Source organism: Podarcis liolepis (genome assembly GCF_965112155.1).
Source record: "Podarcis liolepis genome assembly, chromosome: 8".
Classification (NCBI taxonomy): Eukaryota; Metazoa; Chordata; class Lepidosauria; order Squamata; family Lacertidae; genus Podarcis; species Podarcis liolepis.
The window spans coordinates 85,777,771-85,804,970 of record NC_139560.1 but is presented as its reverse complement, the minus strand read 5'-3'; the positions used below and the strand labels follow the sequence as shown (position 1 = coordinate 85,804,970).

Sequence of the window (27,200 nt, the reverse complement as noted above, 5' to 3'; positions counted from 1 at the left end):
ATTTTTTGCAAGCAATTTCTCCTTAATACAATGCAGTTTTGTATGTTACTTCCACTAATATCTTCATTTTTATGCACACTTTTGCCTAATCTATGCATTTTTGTAAAATATATTTTGGTTGGGGGAAAATATTGCAAAATTCAGATGTGTGAATTTGGAAGGATAGCTGTGTTTCAGTTTGCATATTGTTTCAGAGAGTGTGAATTTGTTAGATTAGGATAGAAGTACAAACTGAATTGAATTGCTCCTCATCCTGACTTATGATCCCTCCTGGTATGCTGAATCATGCAAGTAGCTGTCATGGAATAAATGGATAACAAACAAAGCCCCCTTTGTGCTATAAAAGGTTTTCTAGACGGCTGGCAATACACTCAAAGCATACCTCATGTCGTTCTTAATAGCTTTGGGTGTATAGGAGCCCTATCCTGATAAGGTGCTGAGGCATGAGTGGTAGAGGACAGTTGTCGTGAATTGGACACTTTCAGACAAGGACACAGAATTCCCAGAATCCACAAGGCCACTTAGGGAGTGTGTTGGCCTCCAACTCTGTTTTGGCCCTCTCTGCTTCTCTGACTCCCAAGGCTGCTGCGAGGCATCTTATATTGCTTATCATGGGGGAGATTGTATTTGCTGCAAGAAATCAAAAGACACCTAAAATGGGAAATAAGAAGCAAGGCTTTACTGTGTATTCTTCAGCCTGAGTCTCCCGTTACTAACATGGCTGTCCTGTTGCAGAAAGGGGCAGGATTTCACCTGGATTTCTTCTGCGTTTCCCTGCTGATGATCTTTACCTCCATGCTGGGTTTGCCCTGGTATGTGTCGGCCACAGTCATTTCTTTGGCCCACATGGACAGCCTTAAGAAGGAGAGCACCACTTGCGCTCCAGGGGAGCAGCCAAAGTTCCTTGGAATCAGGTATGGTGCATTATGCGTCCTTATTCCACAGCTGTCCCTTGAGGCTCGGGAGGCCTTGGTGGCGCAGAGTGCTTTTAATAATAATAATAATAATTTTATTTATACCCCGCCCTCCCCGCCAGAGCCGGGCTAACATCAAATCACAGTAAAAACAATAGGGGGGAAAGAGGAGGAGGGGAGGGAAAAAAATTAAAATACAGGTTAAAATGCAATTTAAAATGCACCATCAGTAGCTGATAAATCAAGACCCTAAGGGGAGGGAAACATAAGGGTCAGACCGAGTCCAAACCAAAGGCCAGGCGGAACAGCTCTGTCTTACAGGGCTGGCGGAAAGATGTCAAGTCCCGCAGGGCCCTAGTCTCTTGTGACAGAGAGTTCCACTACATCGGGGCCAGTGCTGAAAAGGCCCAGGCCCTAGTTGAAACCAATCTAACCTCCTTGAGGCTTGGGACCTCCAAAGTGTTGTTATTTGTGGACCTTAAGGTCCTCCGTGGGGCATACCAGGAGAGGCGGTCCCGTAGGTACAAGGGTCCTAGGCCGTATCATTTTCCATCTGCATTGGCTGGTGGCCCAGCTACGCCCCTCTCTGGACACAGATGGCCTGTCTTCTGTTGTCTATGCTCTGGCGACCTCTAGGTTAGATTACTGTAACAAGTTATATGTGGGGTTGCCTCTGAAGATGGTTGAAATATAAAGTGCTTTTCCTTGCAGGGAGCAAAGGGTGACAGGTCTGATGGTCTTCATCCTAACAGGATTGTCTGTGTTTTTGGCACCTGTACTCAAGGTAAGAAAAGCCTTTAATTGTTTGTAAGTTGCAAGCGCCTCTCTTCTCCCTTCTCTGTTAGATACTCGCTAATAGTGGCTAATGATGGTTCTAGACATGGTTTGATTACAAAACATTGAACTTGCCTGCTGTCAAGTACTCTTACAGTTGCTGCAGACTCTAAATCGGCAAGACTGCCAAAATTGCCTGTAATATACAATTATTAGAAGTTCAGGAGTTCTGCCCTTCTTTGCATCTAATCATTCTTAAGGTCTTGTGGACAGGTAATGTTTTCTAGAATTCAGTCTTTGCGTAGTCATGCTTATATTTTGGATTTGATTTTCCCCTCAGTTTATCCCAATGCCTGTCCTGTATGGCATCTTCCTCTACATGGGTGTGTCTGCACTCAGCAGCATTCAGGTGAGTGCAGAACAGCAGGGGAAGCATTTTTGGATTGTGGGGAAGGAGGTGCTCTGACCAGTGGCGTAGCGTGGGTTGTCAGCACCCGGGGCAAGGCAAGTAATTTGCGCCCCCTAACCCGTGGATTTGTGCCCCCTAACCCGTGGATTTGCGCCCCCTAACCCTAACCCCCAGACGTTGCGCCCGGTGCAGCCGGCCCCCCCTGCACCCCCCACGCTACGCCACTGGCTCTAACCGATTTCTAGCTCCCTCGGTCGGGCAGCTATTGAAGACTGTGCAAGATGGAAGGCGGTGTCAATGTGAGTTGCGTCTGGCCAGAACAGGGTTCCCCAAACTTCTGGGTTCAGTGAGACCTTGATGAGTTTATGCAGTACAGGACCCCCCCCCCCCAAAAAAAATCTTAGGAGTGTAAATGAAATAAAGTATTTTGATTTTTACTTGTGTTGCCGTTGCTTGTTTTGTGACTGGAGATGGGAGAAAGAAATGGAGGGAGGGTTTGCTCCTCCTCCTCCCACCTATAAAATAAAAATGGACTTGAGAACTTCTTAATGCAGCAGCCTTGTGGAGCAACAAGGAGGGGTTCTGAGGAAGGGAGGGGGTGGCGGCAGCCTTTCCAAAAGCTCCTCCAAGTTTCCCCAAAGGCAGCTTGTTTATATATCTTTGGGGGAGGGAAAGAGTCATGTTAGAATTGTGTTTGTGTGTGTGTGTGTGTGTGTGTGTGTGTGTGTGTACACATACACAGTAATGTATGTATGTATGTATGTATGTATGTATGTATGTATGTATGTATATGAATGTCTGCACCAATATGCAATATTTTAGTGTTAAAGGAGCATGGTCTGGGAATACTGCATTGTGGAAACATGTGGTTTCCATTTTATGGTTTTTTAAAACACATTTTATCATTAATTAGGTGATGGAGAAGTATATATGCAGTGCTTTTTTTAAAAGGGGGAGGGGCTGTAGCCCATCTGAAGCATAAGGGGCAGGGAATGACCAATGGCTTAGCCAGCATTTCATTCCCTGGAAGACAGATCTGTCATTTTAATTGTGAACCTGGGAGGAAGCCGGGCTTGTGACGCAACTGAGGGATCTGCTCTGAGCTTTATTCTTGTGTTATCTTTGTCATCACATTAGAACACATAGGAATCCCCAAAAGAGTGCCTCTAATCCAGGGGCTGTAGGCAGAATACAATAGTATAATTTACAATGATTCACATATATTATCTCAGTGATTCTTACAACAGCCTTGCAAGGGAGGCTAGTATCATCCCCATAGATCAGATATAAGGGTTTGCCTAATGATACTACTAAGTATGGTTGAGTTAGGATCTGAAGCAAGTGCTTCCCAGCTCATTCTTAACCAATACACTATGCCTACTTTAGTAAAACTAACATTTTCAGTGAACTGGAGTTCCCCTAAGGACTATTTGGTGCCTGCTGGAAGGTTCTCCACATCATGTCTCTTGCTTTCCTCTACTCTCAGCTCACAGACAGACTCCAGCTCTTGCTCATGCCTGCCAAACACCAGCCGGACTTCATTTACCTCCGTCATGTTCCTCTACGCCAAGTGCATCTCTTCACCTTCATCCAGGTGCTTTGCCTGGCTGTTTTGTGGATTATTAAATCGACGGCAGCTGCCATAATCTTCCCATTAATGGTAAGAGTCTTTAGGGCAGGGATGAGTTTCTTCTGGTTGCTCCACCTGTGGATTCAGTGAGAGAATTTGCCCAACTGCTTTCTCTCCTGGCTTTTGCTATATATTGAACTCCTTTATTATCCACTCTAGCGCAGTGTGAATTTTACCTTCCCACTCCAGGACTTTCTAGCCCTCGATTCCTCCTGATGACACCTGACTAGAGAGAAAGTGCATTTGCCCCAAAAGATCTCTTAAAAATTCTCCCTTACGAATGCTGGTGTCTGCTATTTGCCGAATATTTACCAAATATTATTTGACTGTTTTATAACCCATGTCAGTATTCTACTTCCACAGATATTTTATACTGGTATTTATAAAAGTAATATTTCATTATTGGAGCTTCAATAGGCCTTGATAGCTGTCGTATGGTGGCTACATTTGTGTTTTGCTTTTTAATCAGAAAAAAACACTTTGCTGCCACTTCGGGCACTGTCTTGGCTGCCCTTAGTAGCCCAGTGGCATTCCCTTAACATTTGGGGCAGAATGTCCATGGGAATGATGCCAAGCCAGGAGCATTCTCTACCAAATTTCAGAGAAAACGGGGCAGTCAAGTCATTGCTTCAAATCCTCACAAAAATTCTTCAACATTTTAGTGCACATTCTTCTTATAAACACATTTTGCATGGTTTTGACTTGCATACACATTTTTGCAGGCAATTTCTCCTGACACAATGCATTTTTGGGTGCTATTTTCAACAATTTGTTCATTTTTATGCACTCCTTTCCCCCATCTATGTGTTTTTGTAAACACTGTTTGGTTAGAGAACTGCATTGTGAAATTCAGAGAAGTGTGACTTTTGAAGGGTGGTTGTGTGTCAGGCCTCGTTCGCACTTTCGCTTGACCGGTGCCTCAAGAGAACCGGCCCAAGAGTTTTTCCATTTGCCCTGCTGCTTTACCTGAGAAAAACCTCTCTTTACTGCTGAATTGGAGCAAAGGTCAACCTGCAGAAAACTTGACTGACATTTGCCCTGATTCAGCGGTAAGGAGGAAAGCAGCACAAGTGTAGATGAACCCTCAGTCCATGTATTGATTTGCTAAATGCAAATGTCATAAATTTGGTTTTAAATGTTAAGTGAATTGCATTTCTTCACCATCCCTAGAAGGTAGCATTTTTTAAAGGCACAAAAGCGGGGGGTGGGGGGAGAGAGACCTTAGCGGCTTTATATTTCAGGATAAGCCTACCTCTGCCTAAAAGTACCACGGAAAGTACCACAAACTGTTGAGCCCCAGCACCATTCTCTGTGTTGCTACCCAACCTGTTGACCAGGAATGACATCTTGGCTTTATCTTTAGTTCCTCCCTCTTCCTTTCTCCATATATCCAATCTGTTGCCAAGCCAGGCCATTTCTCACTATACAGCATTGCAAAATGTTCTCTGCCCTGTTGGCTAAACTGGTTTGTGCTCCAGTTATCTCCTGCTTTGACTAATGCAACCATCTTTGACTAATGACATTCAGGCCTCTCACTGAGATCCAAAACTCTACTGCCAGGGTAATTCCTCTCTCTCATTGCTCTGATCATGTGATTCCTTCCCTCAGATCCCTATTTCAGCTTCTAATCCTTTTCATGTCTAGCACAAACTCCTTATTCTTACTTTGTTGAAGTTTTCCAACTCTACGTTTTTGCCCTCGTTTCCTGTTATCTCCCTGCTGTTGCCTTTTCTCCCCCAACACCTCATGCTCAGCCACCCAAAGGTCTCCTCTCTCTTAGGTGACCCTGCCATTCTTCCTAGATGCCCCCCCCTTCATAACTTGCATTCCGCCTCAAGACACTTGAATGGTGTTGCCTTTTTTCTTCCAGTTTTTTCTCAAGCCCTGCCCCCTTACATGATGCAGCCTTTAGCAAAACCCCCTTAGCCCTCATCCCCAAATAAAACCTAAATATGCATAACTGTGCCTTTTTCTTTCTTTCTTTCTTTCTTTCTTTCTTTCTTTCTTTCTTTCTTTCTTTTACTTTCTTTCTTTCTCTTTCTTTCTGTTATGTACTGAGTTGAATAGGATCCAAACTGCAGCAGTCTGATTGGTCCTAGAACAATAGGATCCAAATTGCAGTAGTCTGATTGGTCCTAGAACAATAGGATTCAGAATGCAGCAGTCTGATTGGTCCAAGAACAATGCAGCAGTATGATTGGTTGGCAGGAACCACCCAATCATGCTCCAGATATAAGTGAATCCACAACCTGATTGGCTTACAGTAGAATTCCAGAATTAACCAATCATGTGCAGCCCATTGTGTAAATAATGTATATAAAGCAGATACTTTGAGGGGACATCCATTCATTCCTCCTCACCAATATGAGCTGAATAAAGAGCATGAAATCACTTTGCGACTCTGAGTATATATCACTTTCTTTCTTTCTTCCTTCCTTCCTTCCTTTCTTTTTCTTTCCTCACCCCCCCATTCTCTTTTTATTGTCTCTCCAATTGTCAAAATAGATATTGCATGCTCCTTGTGGGCAGGGACCTATCATGTTGCTTTGATTACTCCGCAATGTCCCACATGCATTGATAGTTCTATGTGAGTCATTAATAATCATAATAAAACTTTGTGTGGTGATGTTCTGGTCGTCTAGCTGCTGGCTCTAGTGGGTATACGGAAGGGAATGGAGTACATCTTCTCCTTACATCACCTGGCTTGGCTGGATGACATCATGCCAGAAAAGGACAGGAAGGAAGAAGAAGAAAAGCTGAAGAGGAAGCAAGATCAGGACGAGAGTGACAATGAGGATGTAAGCAAGCAGCACTAAAATTATGGGGATAGAGGAGGTTGGGGATGGGGCTGAAGCGGCTGGAAATTACCCCCCCCCCCCCAATCTCAACATGCCAATATGATGGAGCAAGGAAGGAAGTAAACCAGTGTAACCATCTTATGTGCCGTGAGGTGATGATGAAACCACCATGTGGCTGGTTCAGAACTCTTCGTGAGTACCAGTCTCTTTTTCATTATTAAGTCCATTTATAAAGAGGGTAAATACTCCATCAGACCACTTCAAAGAATGGAACAAGTCAATCAAGTATGTTGATGCTTCTGTTTTGAGAAGTGTCAGGCTGCCTGACTCTGTGCTTTGGTATTGGTGGGCACAAAACTGAAGGTATTTGTCAGTTGTCACAGAAATACATCTGTCAAATCTATGCTATGTAGGAACTAGCCCCCCACATCCATTCAAAGAGAGACTCCAATGGTCCCACCATCTGTGTTCTTATTGTACCCATGGAAAGTTATCCTATCACAAAACCTATCCTTTGAAAGGACAAGGTGGCAAGATTAATTCAAATGTGTTTGTGTGCATGGAGGCACACACGGGAGGCACTCCAGGGAGCTGCTCTTTATTCTTCTGGATCCTTCCTTACTCAGATCCTAGTGTTGCCTCACTCTTCACCAGTAATTGTAGTCTAGGGGCCAAGTGGTACCAGTGTAATAATCCAGTCCATTTTGGCCATTCAGAGGGTTGTGCCAACTTGGGAGCAAGAAAGAGTGAGCTTTAAAGTCCACCTCCCTGGCGTTAGTCAGCAATCCACAGGAATGTTTTGAGTTTGCAGCCGAGCTTTCCTTGCAGTTTTGCCAGCTAAGGCCACGAAGCTGATATTTCTGACAGGGTGCGTGGTTTTTGCAAATCATATTTCTCAGGAGAAGAGTTGGCATCTCTTTCCATGGACCTAGATTAGAAGCTTCCTGCTGGGAAAAATGTGGGGCTTGGAGTAGAAAGGTCTGGGGGTGCCACTCTGCAGCTGGACCTTGCTCTTGAGACCCACTGAGAACCCGGGTCTCCTTCACCCATTCTCTCTCCTGTCACTTCACCCTTTGGAAGTGGCTTTTCAGAGGCAGGGAAAACCAAAAGCATGTGTGTGTGTGCTACCTTGTCTGTCACTTTATTAACTCCTTGGCCTTTGTTCCTTTTTAGTCTGAACTTATGTACCAAGAAAAAGGACCAGAAATCAACATCTCTGTGAACTGAACAGACTGAGACTCACCAGCGGACAAGGCAAAAGATGACCATGTGTGATATGTAAGAATGGGCCTCCTTTAGGAGTTAGGGCCCACAGGAAATATTTGCCAAATCACAGAATAAATGCTAAGAGGGAAAGCTTAAGGGATAACAATAATAATAATAGGATGTCCCAATTTTCATTGGAGAAATGTTGGAGGGTATGAGAAATACCTGTACACATGCCCAGAACAGAAAAGGCTGTGGAGGGCAAGGGAGGAGGGATGAAAAAAACTCTTCCAAATACATTCCATCAGTCTCTGCCCAGCGCTATGGATGTATTGTAAGTGGCAGGATAGCAATACAGTAAATACCCATTACTATAAAAGAGGGAATGCATGGAAGCTAACACACCAAACATCCATACAGAGAGAACTTGGGTCTGAACTTGTGTTAGGAGGCTCACACCTGGAAGTATCTGTTTTCTTCTTCTTCTTCTTTTTAATGGCAGCACTTCTTCACGTACATTGAGAGAAGGGCTAAATCTGCTCTCTGTACAGGTAAACCCAATGTTTAGAGGGGAGGGACGTTCCTCAAATATGTTTTTAATTGTAGCCCCTTTCCTTTGTCCTAGAGCAGGGGTGTCCAAACTTTTTTCAAAGAAGGGCAGATCTGATGAACATGCGTGAAGTGAACATGCATGAGGGCCAACCAAAGTTGTTGTTGACCTTTTTTTAGGATTGCAGTGGTTGAGCTTTTTTTTTTAGGATTTTACCCTAGGAGATAAACTTCCACAGGGGCCAGATTAAACTGACTGACGGGCCAAATTAGGGCCCCAAAACAGACTTTGGACATGCCTGTCCTAGAGAATGAAATGTGACCTTTTGAGAAGCAAGGCCCTTCCTTGATTTGGAGTGGGCTGCAGAACAAGAATAGCCATAATTGTGTGAGAGACAAAGACTGTCACAATGCTCTTCTCATTTGCAGACAACCCCATAAGCTGTTTCCTGTAAGCAGTCTCAGAGAAAGGAGACAGCCTGCACTTAGAAGACGAGCTCTGATACTCTGCAGAATATGGCTGATGTGTGATGGGTCTCACAGGAAGAGGAAAGCAAAGCATTTGATATAATTAAAGTATAAGGTGGGGGAGGATGCATAGGCAATCTTTCTGTCCATCGCTCTCACATGCATGTTGCTGTTCTGAACAGACCATATTGGAATGTTCCTTGTTCCACTTTGCTACCATGTCGTCTAGAAAGTCAGCATGTGTGAATTCACTTGGGATGGAAGGATCTCTCAGTTTCTCATTTTTCTAATCTTAAATTTGCATTTTAAAAATCCTCAGGAAAATTCACCAGAATTTTACAGCAGTGTGAATTTCTTTTCAAACATATTTTTAAGAGGTTTTGACTAGTGTACACATTTTTGCAAGCAGTCCCTCCTAATCTAATGAATTTTATATGTTATTTTCACTAATACGTACATTTTTATACACAATTTCTCCTATTGTATACCTTTTGATAAACACAGTTTGTAAAATTTGGATAAGTGCGAATTCCAAAGGATAGCTGTTTCAGTTCATGTATTGTTTCATGATTGTTTCATTGTGAAATCGTTATATTTGCCTTTAAATATGAACTGGATTGCATCCTTCCCCCAATCCCCAGGCGTCACTGATGTATTTATTTATGAAACTATTGACATTCCTGTGCAACTTACGCTTCATTTTAAAGGCTCTCTAGTTATGCTAAATAAAATATACTAAAAAGCTCATTGCTGCTGCATTCATTTATTTATCAGGGATAAATGTTGGACCAGTTTTTATCACTTACAATAGTTTATATGCAAGCCTTCAAAGGGAGCGGTTGTCTATCTGGAGCTTTGGAGGCTGTGATCAATATGCTGAGGATGACACACCCTGCTCTCTATTTCTTCAGCTAAGCCACCAGGACTTATCTTGAAGATGGTTTGGAAGCTGCAAGTAGTTCAGAATGCTGCTGCTACTGCTTGCCTAGCCATGAGCTTATGCAAGTGAGAACGTCTAGAACCCTGGTTTCCAATATATGTACAGAGTCTCTGCACTACAGTCAGTCTTCACATGGGTTCCGTAACACCTGAAGAGGGCTAGAGGCTTTTTGTCCTTCACAAAGAGATCTACGTTTTGTCAGGATTCATGCACCAAGTGACTACAAAAGCCCCAAATCAGAAAATTTAACATAAACATCTTTATGCATTTATGGGCTAAAGGAGGTGTCACAAAACTCTGTCTCCTCAACTTTAATTTGCAGTTTCCCATTATATCCCGGGTGGGTGGGTTGTTTCACAGCACCTTAAGTACTTGTCTATAATCCGATGGAAGTAGAATTAAAATGGAGCTTCCAAATATCACTCAGTATGGCAATGTATTATCCAGCAACATCTTTCTCTGTAGTCAATATTACGGTAATTTTAAAGGTTTACTCTTAAGTAAATCCCATTTCCCAATAAAGTTTGCAGGTCCTGCCTGTTTTGTTGCTTCCTCTTGAGCACAGCTAAAGGGTTAATGATGAACTACTGTTTAATTGCCCCCTGAATGCCTTTTCTTTGAACATTCCAACTTTTTATTGAATTTTAGTGTTACCCACAGAAACATGTAGAAACAGAAAAAGCAGGTACGTAACAGAAAAAGAAAACGTAATACAGAGTTGCAAAATGAAATAAAACCAGCAAACCAGTATACCAAATTTCAATCCTACTTCACTAAATATCAGGTGGTATTTAAATACCTCAACCATGATGAAGAATGAGAAGCTGGAGGGGTATGGGGAAACCCCTTGCTGCCAACAACTGGAGATTGATAATAAAGTGGGGAATCACTTGGCCTCAGAAAGGGTTACTAATGCTGTGAAGCTTAATGTAGTAGCAGCAGCAGCAGCAGCGTAGTGTACACAAGAGGCTGCTGGGTCCATCAACGGCCTATCTAGTCCAGCATTCTGTTCTTGAAGCCTGCAAGCAAGACCTGAGCCAGTGGCACTCTCCCTACCTGGGATTCTGAGCAACTGGCCTTCAGAAGCATGCTGCCTACAACAGTAGAGGAAAAACATAAGTCCTCATGGCTACCAGCCATGAACAGCCTTGCCCTTCCTGAATTATCTAATCCTCTAATAAAGCCATCCAGTTTGGTGGCCATCTCTGCCTCTTGGCACCACAGCCTTCTTCCTGAGGCGAGGCAACCAGAACTGTGTGCAATACTCCCAAGTGGAGCCACGTCATAAATTTGTATAATGGCGTTATGAGTTTGGGGCATATGGGGTGTCAGAGGAGGGTTAGTACCTCTGGTGGGGGACATGACATGCTCCTTCTGGGGGTGTTTTTCCACCATTGGTCCCCACACTGCACTCAGCTCTCACCTGTGAGAAGATGTCAGCAGCCACACACCAGCAACAGCTTCAACTGACTGGCTAAACCAGGTTAAGGGAGGTGATGGGTCTCTTCCTGATGTTTAGTTGGATTCTCCTTTCTTATTATTTGAATCCATTGGTTCAGGTCCTACCCTCCAGAGCAGAAGCTTGTTTCTTTGGAGAGGAAGGAGAGGCTGAGTCTGCTGATGACGATCAGGTCACTGACCAAAGTCTGGAGCAGGGTGGGGCATCTCCACAAGTTGTTAAAAGAGAGGTCAAGAGTGAGCCTAGTTCTCCGGTGACTGTAATGGAGAGGATTCAAAGTCGTTTTAAGTCAGAGGGGGAATCCAGAGATGCTGAGGACACACCTGCTGGTGATGGTGAGTCAGGGGAAGCATCTGAGTTTGTGCCCAGGCGATCCAGTCGCACAACGAAGGGCATTCCACCTGAAAGATATCAGGCCACAGGTGCGTGGATAAGTTTCGCACAGTGTGAGTCTGAGAGGTATGTGGATGTTCCACAGGTATTGTCAGAATGTGATTCAGAGGGGGTATGGGAGTCGGAACTTAACAGGTTAAGTTGTTCCCATGATGCCTCAGCATTCTGACGTCAGCTTTGGAAGCTGGGAGGAGTTTTCCTGACTGTTCCTCTCGGGTTTTGAGAGAGAAAGACGCAGTTTTGTCATGGCTGCGAGAAGTCCTGGAGTTTTCTGAGAAATGATGAAATAAAGAGCTGTAAATGGACATTACAGTGCTCTGTGTGTTTGTCAAAGGACGTGATAGCTTTCCCGCTGTGTAAACTCTGCTACGGCGTGACTGGAGCAGCAGAAGGAGCAGAGGCGCTCAGAGGAAGTGTGCCGGACCTGCTGGATCTGCCATAAAAAACTAATTGGGGATCGTAAATCCAATTAGCGGGGTCACGCGTAATCAATAAATCTACAGTTTCATCTTCCATGTGACAACCCTTTAGATATTTGAAGAAGGCTATATCTCGTCTGTCTTTTCCAGGCTAAACATTCTCAACTCCCTCAAATGTTCCTCATAAGGCTTGGTTTCCAAACCCTTGATCATCTTGTTCACCCTCCTCTGCACAAGTTCCAGCTTGTCAATATCCTCCTTAAATAATGCCCAGAATTGAACACAATACTCCAGGTATGATCTGGCCAAGGCAGAATAGAGCAGGAGTATGACTTCCCTTGATCTGGACACTGTCAAGGGAGTAAGGTATTCTACCCTTGAGGTTGTGATCAGTTAACTCAGTCAGAACCACTTACACTGAAAACTTCACATGACAATGACTATCAGTGCTCTACCATATTGGTGAATGGTTCATTAGGTAAAAGTTGACCCTTTCTCTCCATCTTGAAGAGACTTGATTACAATTGTCTGTAAACAGGTTCAAACTCCTTCTCCTTGACCCTTCACTTGCCTAGGGCAGATTTTGTAGGTGGATGAAGCTGTTAGAATTTCTGCTCCATGATTGCAGTCATGGGATTTTTGTCTATCACATGACAATGTATGTTTTGACTCCACAGAGTGGTAAATGATGGAGACAGGATGTTTGTGTTACCGTGTTCTGTGAAGTAGGACTATTGTCCTTTGTTCTTTCTCTTTGCTGTCTGATGCTAGAGAGGGAGCCATGTTGCAATGCTCTCTGTGTGTTTATATGTAAATAAAGTAGATTAGCCATAATGCTGAGTTGCTGAGGTCTGTTACGCAACTGTGAGGACTCTGCGGATCCCTAAGTGAGCCGATGTCTGTTGGCATCAGTCGCTGTGATGTTCAGGCTGAAGAAAGCTAATGAAGCTCCCAAACAATCGACCAGGAGGCAGAGAACATGCAAGTTGGGCATGTGTCTCTGCCAGGGTCCTACTCGAGTGTAGGACAAGCTCCTGACAGAAGCCAGAAAGCAGACAGCTGACTAATCCCTAGGCCTATGAAACAGAATACCATGTTCTGTGCATAAGCTCCAATTGTCCCTATTTAATGATAACTATTACTAGTAAAGCACTGCCCTTATTTTGCCTTCTCTCAGGAGTTCACTGAGTTTAGTGGTATTTACTCCAAAGTAAGCATCAAGGGCTGACAACTTAAAAAAATATATTGGTGGGGCCCAAGTAAGCCCTGCCCCACATAACTGAACACATGATATGGTGCCTGCACACCATTTGAATAGCAGTGCCCATCAATTTTGGGGGGCCGCTCAAATATTTTATGAGGGGGCAAAGACCCCTCAGCCACTAGGAGTTGGCTCCTATGGTAAGCATGTATATGGGTTGTAGCTCAGCGACAGAGCATGTGTTCTGTATGCCCACTCAATACCCAGCATCTCCAGGTAAGGCTGAGCTAAACTTCCTCTGAATATGATGGAGAGCTGCTGTCAGTCAGTGTGCAGATAATACGGAGCTTGATGGACTGGACCAGTGTTTCTCAACCTTTTTTGGGCAAAGGCACACTTGTTTCATGAAAAAAATCTCGAGGCACACCACCATGCCAGATGGGGAAAGGTCACTTTTTACTTATGTAAAAAAAAATAAAAAAATAGTAACAGCATAGAAGGTAATGGTTAGGCTAGCATCCCTCTTCCAAATATGCTAGGTTTTTATTTGCAGGGACTGTTCTACATGGGAAAGCATTCAGCACTGTCATTCTCCCATCTGCCATCTGAATTGGTACTATTCTGGGTCAACTTACTCTGCTGCATGTGTAGATGAAAATGGCACCAAGTGTGGGGGAGGGGGCAGAACAGGTTTCAGATACAGGATATTAAGCATACACGTACTTCAGATTGAACTGGTTGCTTGCTTTGCAAGTTTTCATTTCCCAAATGACTGCCTTGGCAAGCGCAATACCTACCAGGCTCAACGCCGGTCTCGCGCTGCCGCTTCCCGCGCTCTCAAGGACCCGGGAGGAGGAAGGCGTGAAGGGAATCCCGAAGGCGCGAAAACCTCGCGCATGCGCAGGCCTTCCGCCTGCGACAGCCCAGTAGGCCGGCCGAAGCGAGCGGCGATGGGATGTGGGAGCTCGCTCGCTCGCCGCCCCGCGTGTGCCTATGTGGGGCACGTTACAGCCCCGTGACGTCAGCGCCATGCAGGCAGCCAGGCAAGCAGACGGTGAGAGCCCCACACTGGGCGGCCTCTCCTCGCCGCCGCCGCCCCGCCTCTCGCCGCCCGACTCGCCCGCCTCCCTCCCACGGCACACCAGGCAACGTCTCGCGGCACACTAGTGTGCCGCGGAACACCGGTTGGGAAACACTGGACTGGACCTATGGTCCTGCTATTTATGTTCAAGACTGCAGCCATGGCTATTTGTCCTGGGATGAAAGAGGCAAGGCAACCTCTCTGGTTTTTCTCTTTTGTTGTTGCTGCAATCTGATGCACATACTTCTAGGATCAGGCTGCCAGCAGTTATGCTATTTTTTAGTGGGGGAACAGGGATCCCCCAGATTCCTTGGTGCCAGATTTCTCCCTTTAGATTGTTGGGTGCAGGGATTTAATAAGAACTTTGAGAATTAAGGTGAGCTGACAGGTTGAGCTTGTTTTTCTACCAGACAGAGCAGCAAAGGCCCTACAACTGATACATCGCAAAATAATAATAATAATAATAATAATAATAATAATAATAATAATAATGTTATTATTTATACCCCACCCATCTGGCTGGGCTTCCCCAGCCACTCTGGGCAGCTTCCAGCAAAATATCAAAAATAATAAAATGCCAAACATAAAAAACTTCCCAATACAAGGCTGCCTTCAAGAAAAAGACCCTACTGGTAACTGAGGGGGTGGTTGCCTGAGCAAAGTTGGTGTGATTTCACACAGAAAAAAGTTGTCCTTTTTTACAGAGGTTTTTGGCAAGGTGTTCTGGGAACAAGGAAGAAGAAATTAGGCAGAACTCCGTTCAGGGATTCAAAGGCAGCAGCTCTTGCTTTTATTATGTATCTTGTGTTCTAACTTTTTGTTCTTATGTTGTGAACAGCCCTGTGAAGGGCGATACAGTAATTTAATAAATAATAATACAAAGTTAGTAATGATAATCAGTGCTTTTTTCTGGGGGTACGCAGGGATATGCATACCCCTAAACATTTTGTGAATCTTTGTACTTTTGTCCATTTACTGTATTTCCCCCAATTTGAATTATAAAATGGTGATTGTATTGAGTCAAAATGAGAGTACCCCTAAACATTTTTTAAGAAAAAAAGCACCAATAATAATGCTGGCTGGCTGGAGCAGACTGTTACAGAGATACAGGGATGGTGCTTAGGATGCCTCTGAATCAAAAGCTATGGTGCTGGGAAGGACAAGCCCCTCTTGAGATGAAGGCTTCAGGGGTGGCACTGTGGTCTAAACCACAGAGCCTAGGGCTTCCGATCAGAAAGTCGGCGGTTCGAATCCCCGCCACAGGGTAAGCTCCCGTTGCTCGGTCCCTGCTCCTGCCAACCTAGCAGTTCGAAAGCACATCAAAGTGCAAGTAGATAAATAGGTTTCTCCAGCGGGAAGGTAAATGGCATTTCTGTGTGCTGCTCTGGTTCGCCAGAAGCGGCTTAGTCATTCTGGCCGCATGACCCAGAAGCTGTATGCCGGCTCCCTCGGCCAGTAAAACGAGATGAGTGCTGCAACCCCAGAGTCATCTGCAACTGGACCTAACGGTCAGGGGCCCCTTTACCTTTATGTGAATAAAAGACTGCAGTTTTCAGTCTCTGCTGTGCCTTGATTTTCTAATGAAAACACAAGCCTGGGTGATTGCCTGGAACCCCCTGGAATATTGCTGCCGCTCAGCAGAGTTTGGGGGTAGTGTGTAAAATTACTATACATTCTAAGGTTGTGTAAAGAAAAATGTTTATACTCTACTGCTGAAGTCAGTACAGGACCGGCTATCACAGCATACATTAGTATTTTTAAAACAGGGCCTCAGCCTGCCTGGTGTCTCCTCACTTGCCTGCCCTGCCTACAAGTTGCGCCAGATTCTTCTAAGCGGGCTATTGCTAGCACCAACAATAACTCCTTGCACACAGGAGGGAGGGAGGAAGGAAGGAAGGAAGGAAGGAAGGAAGGAAGGAAGGAAGGAAGGAAAGTTTCCCTGAGGGAAAAGTATACCATAAGGCAGTATAAATAAATAATAAAATAATAAAAATAAACAATTGCTATCAATTACAGTATAATTAATTGACGTTTCTTTTGATTTTATCATTTCATCTTTTTGTAAACTGCTTTGTGGTTTTTAACAATCAAGCAGTGTTTAAATTTTATGAAATAAATAAATATGGTTGGGAGGGGGTGGAGGAAGGAGGAAGGGTGCTCCTCCCACCCGCCCTGAACCACACTTTTCCCCTGTAGGGAACACGTTGGCTAAACAGATCCCTGAAGCCAGCAGGACTGGTAAGCTTCTCACTAGCTGATGAGCAGAGGGTTCAATCCTGGTCAGTCTGACTGTGTGTGTTCTCCTGCTGGGATCAGATGCACAAAGTCAAAGCTCCTTCTTCCTACTAAACCTCCAGCACACCCACATCCCAACAGCTCTGGATCACTCTGGGAGGCCCAATAATGAGTGATCTGCAGCTGTCTCCACCAAACTCTGCCGAATTGGCTCAAGATTCAGACTTTGGCTGAATTTGATGCACGGCCCTAGTAAAAAAGGAGGGTGATATAAAAGAAAAACCTTCTTCAGGTAGAGCCTCTAGATCAGATGATTCAGCCTAAAATGGGAAGAAAGCCAAGCTATGTAACTCCCTGCAACAAGGAAAGCATGGTAGCAAAAGAGCTAGCGATTTCAAAAATTGGATTAGATCTCAGTAGAGACACTGATTGCCAACTGATTATGCCAAACTCCGTCTCCATCTCATGACTCGGTGATTTTCTGCTGCTCCAAGTGGGTCCTGGAGTTTAGAAATTTTTATTGGCCCTGGGGTAGTTTCACTGTGTGTGAGCAGTGGTGAAGAGGACTTTAGCTCAAGCGCATGCCTAAGACCCCAGGCTCATTTCATGACATCTTTGGTTAAGAGCAGAGCCTCAGGGAGCATGGTTGGGAGAGGCCTTCCCAAGGACCCTGGAAAGATCTGTCAGCGGTTGGGGCTTCGTACAAGGCACCTTCGTATTGGCGGAGGCTGTAACTCAGTGGTTACAGAGGACACACTTTGTGCGCAGGGGGCTCCATAATCATAGCTGTCAACGTTTCCCTTTTTTCAAGGGAAATTCCCTTATTCCGAACAGGATTCCTTGCAAGAAAAGGGAAAAGTTGACAGCTATGTCCATAAACTGCTGCTGGTCAAGAGTGGTGGTGGCAGCGGCGGCTTCTGTAGCCATCCAAACGTTGTTTTGACTCCCAACCAGGACCGGCCCAAGACACTTCAGCACCTGAGGTGAACCACAACATGGCGCTCCTCCCCTCCCTGCCAGGGAAGAAGGAGTGAGCAAAGATCTAGATCAGGAACACAGGTGCGGGGTGGGGATAGAGGTCCACATTGGGACCTGCCGCCCCATGGATTCTGCCGCCAGAGGCAGTCGCCTCACCTTGCCTCCTGGGTGGGCCGGCCCTGCTCCCAACTCCCACCCTGCCCACTGGGCATGGTTGGCTGGGCCGGGGAGAGTCAGAGGCGCCAGCAGGACTACGGGACCCTCGTCCCTGGGGAGTCCAGGGGCGTGTGGCGCGGAGGTGGGCGCAGGATGCGGCCGCGGGCGCTTGGGGCACCCGGCGACCTTTGTTGCTCATCGGCGGAAGCTCCTGGCTTCCCCGCACTGAGGTCGAGCCCTTTGGGGCCCGCCGCCTTCGCAAGGCAAGCCGAGGGCCAGAGGAGGCTGCCCTGTTCTGCTTCTGGATCGCCTGCGGACCCGAGCGGCGCGTGAGGGGGGAACTCATACAAAATGGCAACTCGGAAGCTTTTCTGCGGGATGGAGGTTGGCTGAGAACCAGACCTCTGGTCCCCGTGACTGACGTGCGCCTCGCCCAATCACTTCCCCCGCCACGGAGTGGCCCGCGGAGCAGTGGAAGGGCAGGTGGACCGTTACAGGTTGACCTTACAATTAACATGCACACCTTGCTTCCAATCAATACGCCCTGTTTTGAGGCGGGGGAGTCTGTCCTCCCTGACGGAGACCACAACTTGAAAGGGAGGGAGGTGGGAACGAAAGGGAGGCCCGAGCCAATCGAACGCCGCCAAGAGGAGCACGGCATGATTGACGCGCGCTCTGCACAATCAGGCTTAAGGGTATCTCGACTGACTGCACTTCTGCCCATTCAGATAGCAAGGTTCCAGGACAGTATTTGACTGACAGGCGAACGGCCTAGTAATACCGAGGCACTTTCAGGAAGCGAGCGTACAAGCCTAAAGGTGGTGGGCGGGCAGTCTAAACCGCCTCGACGTGTACTCTCAAAGCATCTTGGTGGTGGGAGGGTGAGGTAGCGCCTGACGAAGGCGCAGAGTGACAGGTACCGCGTCGAATGGCGCTGGGCCATTAGAAATATATGGCCAATGGGAACAGGGGAAAGGATTGGTGAGGGCATTGCGGTGGCTGCGGGTTAGGTAGGGTGTGAGAAGTTAGTGGCGCTGCTGCTGTGAGGGGACGGAGACGGCGTTTCCCCCTCCCCTCCTCCCACGGGCTTAAGCTTGGATCGGCGCGCGATGCTCACGGACGGCACGGCCGCCCCGACCCCCGCCGGCGATGAGGAGATAGACTCGGTGACGCCCCGCGCTGCCCCGGCCGCCATCGTCGAGGCCTCCACGGCCGGGCCTAACCCGCTGGGCTTGCGGGCCGTGCGCCTCTTCGGCGAGGCCGGGCCCTGTGGGCCGGCAGGGCCGGCAACAACTTCGGGGGAGGCCGGGGCCGCCGCCGCCCTCGACTTTAAACTGGCGGCCGCTGTGCTGAGAAGCGGGGGCGGCGGTGGGTCCGGCAGCGACGAGGACGAGGTGTCTGAGGTGAGAGGCAGGGAGAGGTAGGCCTTCGCTCCCGCCAGGCTGGAGGAGGAGGAGGAGGGGCCGGAGGGTGCCGTCTCGAACGGAGCTCCCTCCCGCGCTTGGGTACCAGCCCCGCCCGTCAGGGTTCAGAAGCCTCCCTTGCAGGCCGGCCCCGGAATAAAGGAGGGTGGAGACCCACCCAGATGCGCGCGGCGCCCCCCACTCACGCCTGCCTGCCTGCCCCCCCACCCGGTTTTAATGTAAGCAGTGCCCCCCTTCTTTGTTCATTGTGAGATAAAACTAAAGCGAAGACAAAACATCGAGCATGTCCCGTCTCGCTGCGCCCCCCCCCCCCGCCGCTCCGTACCTGCTTTTGGGTCCGGATGATGGCGGAAGCGCTCTTCTGCCGCGCCGTCCTCCCTGCCCTCTCGCCCGCCCGTGGCCTGCAAGGAGTAATTTTATTATAGAAAGTGCTGATGGCTTATTAGCGTCTCCTCAAGGCTCTCTTTGAGAGATCGGTGGGAATAGTAAATCGCATTTCAAATGCTTCCATCAGTTTTTGGGGACGACAAGAGTGTTTGGTTCTCGTAGTTCTGCTGTGGTAGGTAGACTGTGGTGCTTATTCCAGGTGTGCGTTTTGCTGGCACAAATGTCTGCACTGCACCTGCACAGTAAATAAGGCAAAACTTGAGTATATTTCAAATCTCCATACAAAATTCCTAGAAGTTTAGTGAAGTAACAATGTGGTTTGCCCCATTTACACTTAAATGTGTTCCAGTAGCGATGGAGGGTTATAAGCAAATTGCTTTTCTCCTTCAGTTGCAGTATAATATTTCTGCTTTCTAACACAATAATTCATGTGAAAGAAAGTATCTTTGACTCCATCATTTACAGTAAGTTTTAAAATATTCACTTGCTACATTGCCTCTGGTGAAAAAGAATTTTTTTCACGCATCTGAGAGAAATGTGGACTTGCAGAAATGCTTTAGAAGTTAGATTGGTCAGAAAGTCCCTGTAAATATACTGTTTGTAGTATCTGGGTACATCCGTTGTAATTTCTTGCATTGTTTACTTTTTTTCTTTGGAAACTATCCTTTCAACCTTTTCACAACATTATTTTGTAGGGGTTTACTCAATATGCTTTTAAAATAAAAGATGCTTTTAAAATAGCATAAAATAAGTGATTTTACTAATAGCTGTAGCAAGTGCAGAGTGGTTCTAAAGGCACCTCTGCATAGCTTACAGGATGCTACTTGAAATTTTAAAGACCAATTTTCAATTAAAAATAGGTTTTTAGCTCTCATAATTGAAGAATTTGTGTTTGGGGGAAGGGGGAATCTTCAGATCATTTTTGCCTGGGGGCTTGGGGCATGTGGTATTTAAACACTTTGAAAAGATGAATCATGACTCCAAGAGAGTTTAGTCTAACTAGTGGGTGAAGCAAAGGGAGGGAGGATGTAATGGAGAAATTTGGTTTCTTTCATTTCAAATACAAGCTTTTCATTCCCATTCTGTTTCAGCATTTCTGTCATTAGGGAACACTTGTCTTCCTCAAAAGTTCATTTTGTTGCTGTCCAAACAGCACCCATGCATGGATTAGGGAGTTTGAGGGAGTTAATTGGGCCTCACGATTGTCCTGTGTCTATTGAGGGCAAAATGAGATGCAACTATGGCAGACTTGTTTTAGACTTGGATCTGGGCAGTTGTAAACTGGGGTGCAAAACTGGCTTTTAGAGCAAAAGAGAAAAGAAGATAAGAACTAAATAGTTTTTGTGCCTGCCTTTTCCTTTCACCCTTCACCAGGCACTTTTCTACCCAGCTTCCATTGTTGAAGTTTGGCTGAGGAGGAGAACTAGGGCAGCAAACCCTGGGTAGGTAAATCATGGGTGGGGGAAAGTTCAGAACCTCCATCCAACCTGTGTTCCCTATTTGGGTCTATAACCTGGACCCCGTGCTGCTTATGTGATTTGGCTCCTCTAAGCAGGTTTGCTGCCATCACATCTATTTTAGCAATGAAAGTATGTCCTAGAACACAATCAGCAGTCCAGCTGCTTTCCAAAGAAATTTCATCTATTACTGATAATCTTACTGAATAAGCTCTAATGAACTTTTTCCAAAGAGCCCACCATTGCTTTAATATAAGGTGTTCATTTATTCTCTAGTTTTGTACACAACTCCTTATTTTCAATTATAAATAATTGGGCGAGAAGGAACGTATTTATAAATTGGAGTTCTCAGATTATGCTGATCAAACTAGGATAGAAGTATTTCTATAGATTTATGGCCAGAAAACTTTATCTGGTTGTGAGGTTTTGCAAGTGGAAAAACATTTTCCAGTATTTGGTAGAAGACCTAATTCTCATATAGTTCAAAAGCCCTCTATATTACATGTTATGGAGAAAAGAAATAACTAAAGCATGGTGAAGAATGGCCTGAATTGGTCATTTAAGAAGTTTTAAGAAGCAGTTTTAAGAATGTCAGTTGTACTAAATCAAAGGGGGAGGGAATTAAGGCTTCCCCCCCCTTTGCAGACTTGTGAACAGTTTCAGTTACAGATAGGTAGCTGTGTTGGTCTGCCATAGTCAAAATAAAAAAAATCCTTCCAGTAGCACCTTAAAGACCAACTAAGTTAGTTCTTGGTATGAGCTTTCGTGTGCATGCACACTTCTTCAGATACACAGTGAACAGTTTGTTTGAGAAGCAAAGAAAGGAGCAGAAATCCATTATTTGAAATGTATTTCAGAAAATTGTACTTATATGGAACAGATAAGAAACTTAAAGGGGAAGTAAATTTGTGTTGTGAGGGGGAAATAGGTGCTATAGTTAGGGAAGATTTGACTATCATGATTATAGAACTGAAATATCTGTCTGGGGAAGGGTAGAAGGTAGTGTGAGGATGGGTGGTTCTCCCTGTCAGTGGAAACCTGGATTCATAGTGTCAGGGATAGGAGGTTGCAGTGTACTATTTATGGGTGAAGAGAAACAATTCACTTACATAGGAGAACATTAATGTGTACTTGAAAATATATTTGGGGTCAATGCAGGTTCTAGCCCTGTTCCACTTGCTACCTCCTAACTTTTCACTGGCTCCCAAAGATATCTGGGGGAAATGGGATCTTTTTATAATCTGCCAGTGAAGAGTAGAATAGGACTGCAATCTGAAACTTTTTACCTTTGAGTAAGCCCCATTTAATTCAGTGGGACTACTGAGTTGGCATGGTTAGGATTGCACAGGAATTACTGGCATATTTATACCTTAATCTAAGACTGTAGAGAAAAGAATAGATGTGTTACAGTTGTGCTGTACGTACTTTAAATGTCCATTGTACATTTACAGTTGGAATTCTGAAGCAATACCCTTGGTCTTCACCTATAGTCTGGCTTGTATGATCATATGAGGCTTTATAAACCCTGGTTTATGAAGCCAGGAATGAGCATCAGGGCCAAGTGGTCTTCAACTTCTGTTGTATGCCACCTCTGGTGTGAAGATCCTGACTTGCATTAAGCTGGAGCTCCTTGTTAAATCAGGAAAATAAGCCAGGATCACAGTAGTCATGCTGGTAGACTACAATATAGAGACAAGGGCAAACTGTAAAGGTATTCTAGTCTTCTGAGGCTCCCGCTTGTTAGGTGCTTTGCTGCAATTGGTCTTCTCCCCATATTCATTGTTTTAAAATGTATGAGAGTTTCATTCTCTGGTGTTGGTCTGTTTAGTTCAGATGTGAATCACATTCTTACATTTCTAGCCTGATTCAGCTAACAATGCAGTGACTCTTGGCTGGCGATTCAGCTACCCTTGGATATTCATAGCTTTGGGGGTGTACTCATCCAACTTCATTTGATGAAAAAAGCCTACAATCCTTGATTAATGGACCTAACTACTATTATTCATACCTGTATTTTAAAGGCTAGACAGCTGGAGTGCACTCAGTGCAAGGGTTGCCATTTGAAGACTTTTTGGTGGCTACAAGTGCAGAACATAGTAACATTGGTCCTTGTAGCAGGAGGTAGCTGGGAGCAGGATATGATTGGCTCTTTTGCATTCTGTGTACAATTCAAGTTGCTATGTTTGACATAAATCACTTAATGCCCCTGGGCCCTTCACATCCTTGAAAATAGTTGCAAAATACCTTTACAGCAATTTTATTAGGCTGGAAATAAGTTTGTAGATTTCAAAATTAATTTAGAGATTTCCCTGTATCAAGGCATATTAATCGAGCCATTGACTGATAAGACATTTCCCCTCAGTCACTAGCTAGAATAGTTTTAACTACCAAAAGCAAATTTTCAATTTTATAGATAAGCTGCTTGAAATATCCTAATGAGGTGAAGAAAAGGCATCATCATGACCCAAGAACTTACTTTACCCAGCCAGTAAGGACTAACTGTGTTTGTGTTCTTGTAACAATTGATCCTTTTATATGCTACGTTAACAATGTTATTTTCCTTAAATCAAATAGCACCACGTGCCATTGAAAATAAGTTTTTTTTAAAAAAAGGCTTTTGCTGATCAAGTAGATTTTGGCCTATTTAATACACGTCTACAGCTCCAGAATTGTTGACGACGTTGCTTCCATCCTATATCTTGAGAATAAATTATCCTATCCTGGTGAATAAAACTTTACAGCATTTCAGCATCTTAGGGTTTTTTTTGAAAATTCTGAATTGAAAATGTCTTAGTGCCCAATTGGCATCTGACTTAGCATGCTTGATTTGGACTAGAATACTATAGAAATCTAATGTTTTTCAAAAAACAAAACAAAACCAAAGCATTGGAACCAAAATATTTAATTAGGGACCAGGATTCAATAATGGGCTCATAATGTAATTTAAATGTTTTATTCAAGCATATTCAAAGCTTTACTTGGAAAACATTTCTGTTGGAATAATTGTAAATATTAACACATGACAACTCATACTCACTCTTATTTATATTGTGTATATTTTAAGAAAAGAAGCAAGGCCTGTTAATGTAATTTATATAAATAAATAGTTAACATAATTGTAAATTTTCATACACTCAGAGAGCTATGCATTTATATCAGGGTGGATTTGATTTGATTTAAATCAAATCAATTTAAATCACTAGTCAGTAAGACTTGATTTAAATCATTTTTCTACAGAAAGACTCATTCTTGCTGGTATAATCTTAATATTTACAACCAGATGAAGGTTTCATTTTTGGAATAATAAATTTTCAGAGTAGTTTTTACAGTTATATAAAAAACCACTGATTTGGTTATACTATCAGAAATACAAAGACAGGTAATTATGAAATTATTGTTTATATTTGGACAACTTTTCTGCTGTACTTTATTGGAAGGAGAAAAATAATCATTTCCTTAATAACAATTTAAACAATTTAAAACCAAAACAATAACATTATAGCATATGTATCCATTTTCGTGAACTGATGTGGTTAAACAATTTAAAAAACAAACAAACTTAGACTGAGTTTTAGCACACATGAAAAACTTAAAACAAATCTTTATTTCATGATGAATAGCCTTTGGACTATAATGTAACTCATGGGTTTGCAAACTAAGACCCGGGGGCCAGATCCAACCCAATTGCCTTCTCATTCCGGCCTGCAGACGGTCCGGGAATCAGCGTGTTTTTACAGGAGTAGATGTGTCCTTTTATTTAAAATGCATCTCTTGGTTATTTGTGGGGCCTGCCTGGTGTTTTTACATGAGTAGAATGTGTGCTTTTATTTAAAATGCATCTCTGGGTTATTTGTGGGGCATAGGAATTTGTTCATTCCCCCCCCCCCAAAAAAATATAGTCCGGTCCCTCACAAGGTCTGAGGGACAGTGGACTGGCCCCCTGCTGAAAAAGTTTGCTGACCCCTGATGTAACTTAAATAGAAAACTATCATGAGAAAGATTTTTCCTCCAAAAGCATTTTATCTTAAAAATCTGATTTGAATTTTAAAAAATCTCATTTTTTAAATTTTCTTTAAAAAATCATTGATTTTTATCCACCCTGATTTATATTAAGTATGTATGCTTTCTTGGGATAGTTGTCTGAAAAATGCTAATTACTGCGTGCCCACTTCATTATTGTATCCATTCAGCATGTCAGATTAATTTCATGAAAATGTTTATTAAGAAATACGTATTTTTCTGAAATCCTCATCATCACTGCAGAATTTGTTGAAACAGTGATAGCTTTTTGAATCAAATTGTTATAATAGTTTCGAAGCAAAATTGTTGTCTCCCTTCTCTTGATAAAACTTCACCAAAATGTTACAAAATATTTTTCAAGTCTTTAAAACTCAGAAATTACACTTGTCCAGTGCTGAATCCTGTTAGAACTTTTGCACACATAATTATTTTTCTTATTTATTTACTCCATAAAATTTTTACCTTACTTGATTGAAAACAAACAAACTTCAAAGGGGTATACAAAAGGATAAAACAATAAAATCAAGAAATAAAACCACAACCATACTTTAAAACATACAACAGTTAAAATACTCAATCTATTCTAACTTCATCTCAGTGTTACATCAACACAACTGGTTAAATATCTTAGAGAATCCTGGCTACCTTTTGCTGCCAAAGTAATGCTTAATGATATTTAGGGCCAGCAGGGCAAGGGGGGAGGTACCATTTGTTAACCAGGGGAAGCAGAGAGGTAGTGACAGTACAGCTGCACATACTTAGAATATCCTTATATTTATTTGTTGCCATGATTCATTTTGTAATTTATTTTGTATTTTAGGCATGTCTGTTCTAATACAGTGGTACCTTGGGTTACATATGCTTCAGGTTACAGACGCTTCAGGTTACAGACTCTGCTAACCCAGAAATAGTACCTTGGGTTAAGACCTTTGCTTCAGGGTGAGAACAGAAATTGCGGCGCGGCGGCAGCAGGAGGCCCCTTAGCTAAAGTGGTGCTTCAGGTTAAGAACAGTTTCAGGTTAAGAACGGACCTCCAGAACGAATTAAGTACTTAACTTGTATTAGAATGAGAGGTAGACTTGCTTGCTCTATTGTAGAGGTTTTCAAAATTTTTGCGTCCACAGCTCCTTTGACCAACCACATTTTTTCTTCAGCTCCCCTGTGGGATACAGGGGAATCACCACTTACACGCGCATTCCATTCCAGGCCACCGTGCGCATCACTGGGATGCCCCCTCCCCATCCTTACTTGGTTTTGAAGGTTGCTGAGGAGCTCTGTCTTGCTGTGTTCTAAGCCCCAACTGGCTTCACTGGAAATCATTGACACCATCAGTCATAGCCATCAATTTCATTGGGCCGACACTGAGTAAGATTAACACTGGCTACAACCCAATATAAAAGGGTATTCTCCTACTCAGGGAAGACCCATTGGAGGTCAGTGACCCCTGAGTCAGCCATACCCATCAATTTCAGTAGGTCTCCTCTTGGATAGTAGTAGTAATTATTTCCATTGCAGTTTATTGCCCATCTATTACCCACCTATTTCAATGGGATTCCTCTTGAGCAGGACTCAACACTGCCAGCAACCCAGTAATGATTATGAGGAGGATAAAAAAATCCTTCCTGTAGCACCTTAAAGACCAACTAAGTTAGTTCTTGGTATGAGCTTTCGTGTGCATGCACACTTCTTCAGATACACTGAAACAGAAGTTGCCAGATCCTTCTATATAGTGAGAAGGTGGGGAGGGGTATTACTCAGAAGGGTGGTGGGAATGGGAGATTGGCAGATAGCTGAGATGAGCCTGTTGACGACTCTTAACGACTGTAATAGGTCTTACAGGAAAAGGCAAGGGGTGAGAAGGTGAGAAATGGCTTAGTCATGTATAATGAGATAAGAATCCAATGTCTCTGTTCAGACCAGGTCTCTCCATTGTTTTAAGTTTGGTAATGAGTTGTAATTCAGCAGCTTCTCTTTCCAGTCTATTTCTGAAATTCCTTTGTAGTAAAACAGCTACTTTGAGATCTTGTATAGAATGGAGGAGGATAAAGATAGGCTTTGCCTAGCAAAGTACTACTCAAGAGCAGAATGAACTGGGCTCAGCAGGTCGAGGCTGCCCCGCTAGCTACCAATGGGTCTACTGCCAAGTAGGGCTTACACTGGCTGCATCCCTGGCAGGAAGAAGTTACCTTGACGGGTTCAACCATTGCCTCACTCTTGCCACACTGGCCCCATGAACCATCTGCTTCCCTCCATCCCTGCTTGCAGGCTTCCCTCTCATCCCCCATCAGCAGCTGGAATCATA

General features: G+C 44.2%; 2 protein-coding genes and 1 long non-coding RNA gene across 29 annotated transcripts in view; 2 read left to right on the top strand and 1 right to left on the bottom strand.

Annotated features, from left to right (window-relative positions):
• Positions 1-9,491, top strand: part of SLC4A9 (solute carrier family 4 member 9) — a 38,965-nt gene extending 29,474 nt beyond the window's left edge. For both annotated transcript variants that reach the window (XM_083519120.1, XM_083519119.1), the window contains exons 16-22: positions 736-914; positions 1,626-1,698; positions 2,029-2,097; positions 3,584-3,757; positions 6,370-6,525; positions 7,699-7,803; positions 8,710-9,491. In XM_083519120.1, the coding sequence (XP_083375246.1) occupies positions 736-914; positions 1,626-1,698; positions 2,029-2,097; positions 3,584-3,757; positions 6,370-6,525; positions 7,699-7,752 (705 nt within the window). In that variant the 3' untranslated portion in view covers positions 7,753-7,803; positions 8,710-9,491. The remainder of the gene's footprint in view (positions 1-735; positions 915-1,625; positions 1,699-2,028; positions 2,098-3,583; positions 3,758-6,369; positions 6,526-7,698; positions 7,804-8,709) is intronic.
• LOC310714431 lies at positions 898-18,226 on the bottom strand. Its single transcript, XR_014529758.1, has 4 exons — positions 18,119-18,226; positions 14,872-14,964; positions 3,644-3,802; positions 898-985 (listed from the first exon to the last, which is right to left on the bottom strand). It is a non-coding gene; the product is annotated as an uncharacterized lncRNA (long non-coding RNA).
• Positions 18,227-18,461: 235 nt separating this feature from the next.
• Positions 18,462-27,200, top strand: part of LOC310714070 (ankyrin repeat and KH domain-containing protein 1-like) — an 89,031-nt gene continuing 80,292 nt past the window's right edge. For 16 of the 26 annotated variants that reach the window (XR_014529572.1, XR_014529573.1, XR_014529574.1 and 13 more), the window contains exon 1: positions 18,462-19,013. Coding sequence is in view for 22 of the 26 variants with exons in the window: in XM_083518938.1 (XP_083375064.1) it covers positions 18,720-19,013 (294 nt within the window). In the remaining 4 variants the exon portion in view is untranslated. The remainder of the gene's footprint in view (positions 19,014-27,200) is intronic. The other 10 variants (XM_083518935.1, XM_083518934.1, XM_083518933.1 and 7 more) reach the window with 3 other exon arrangements.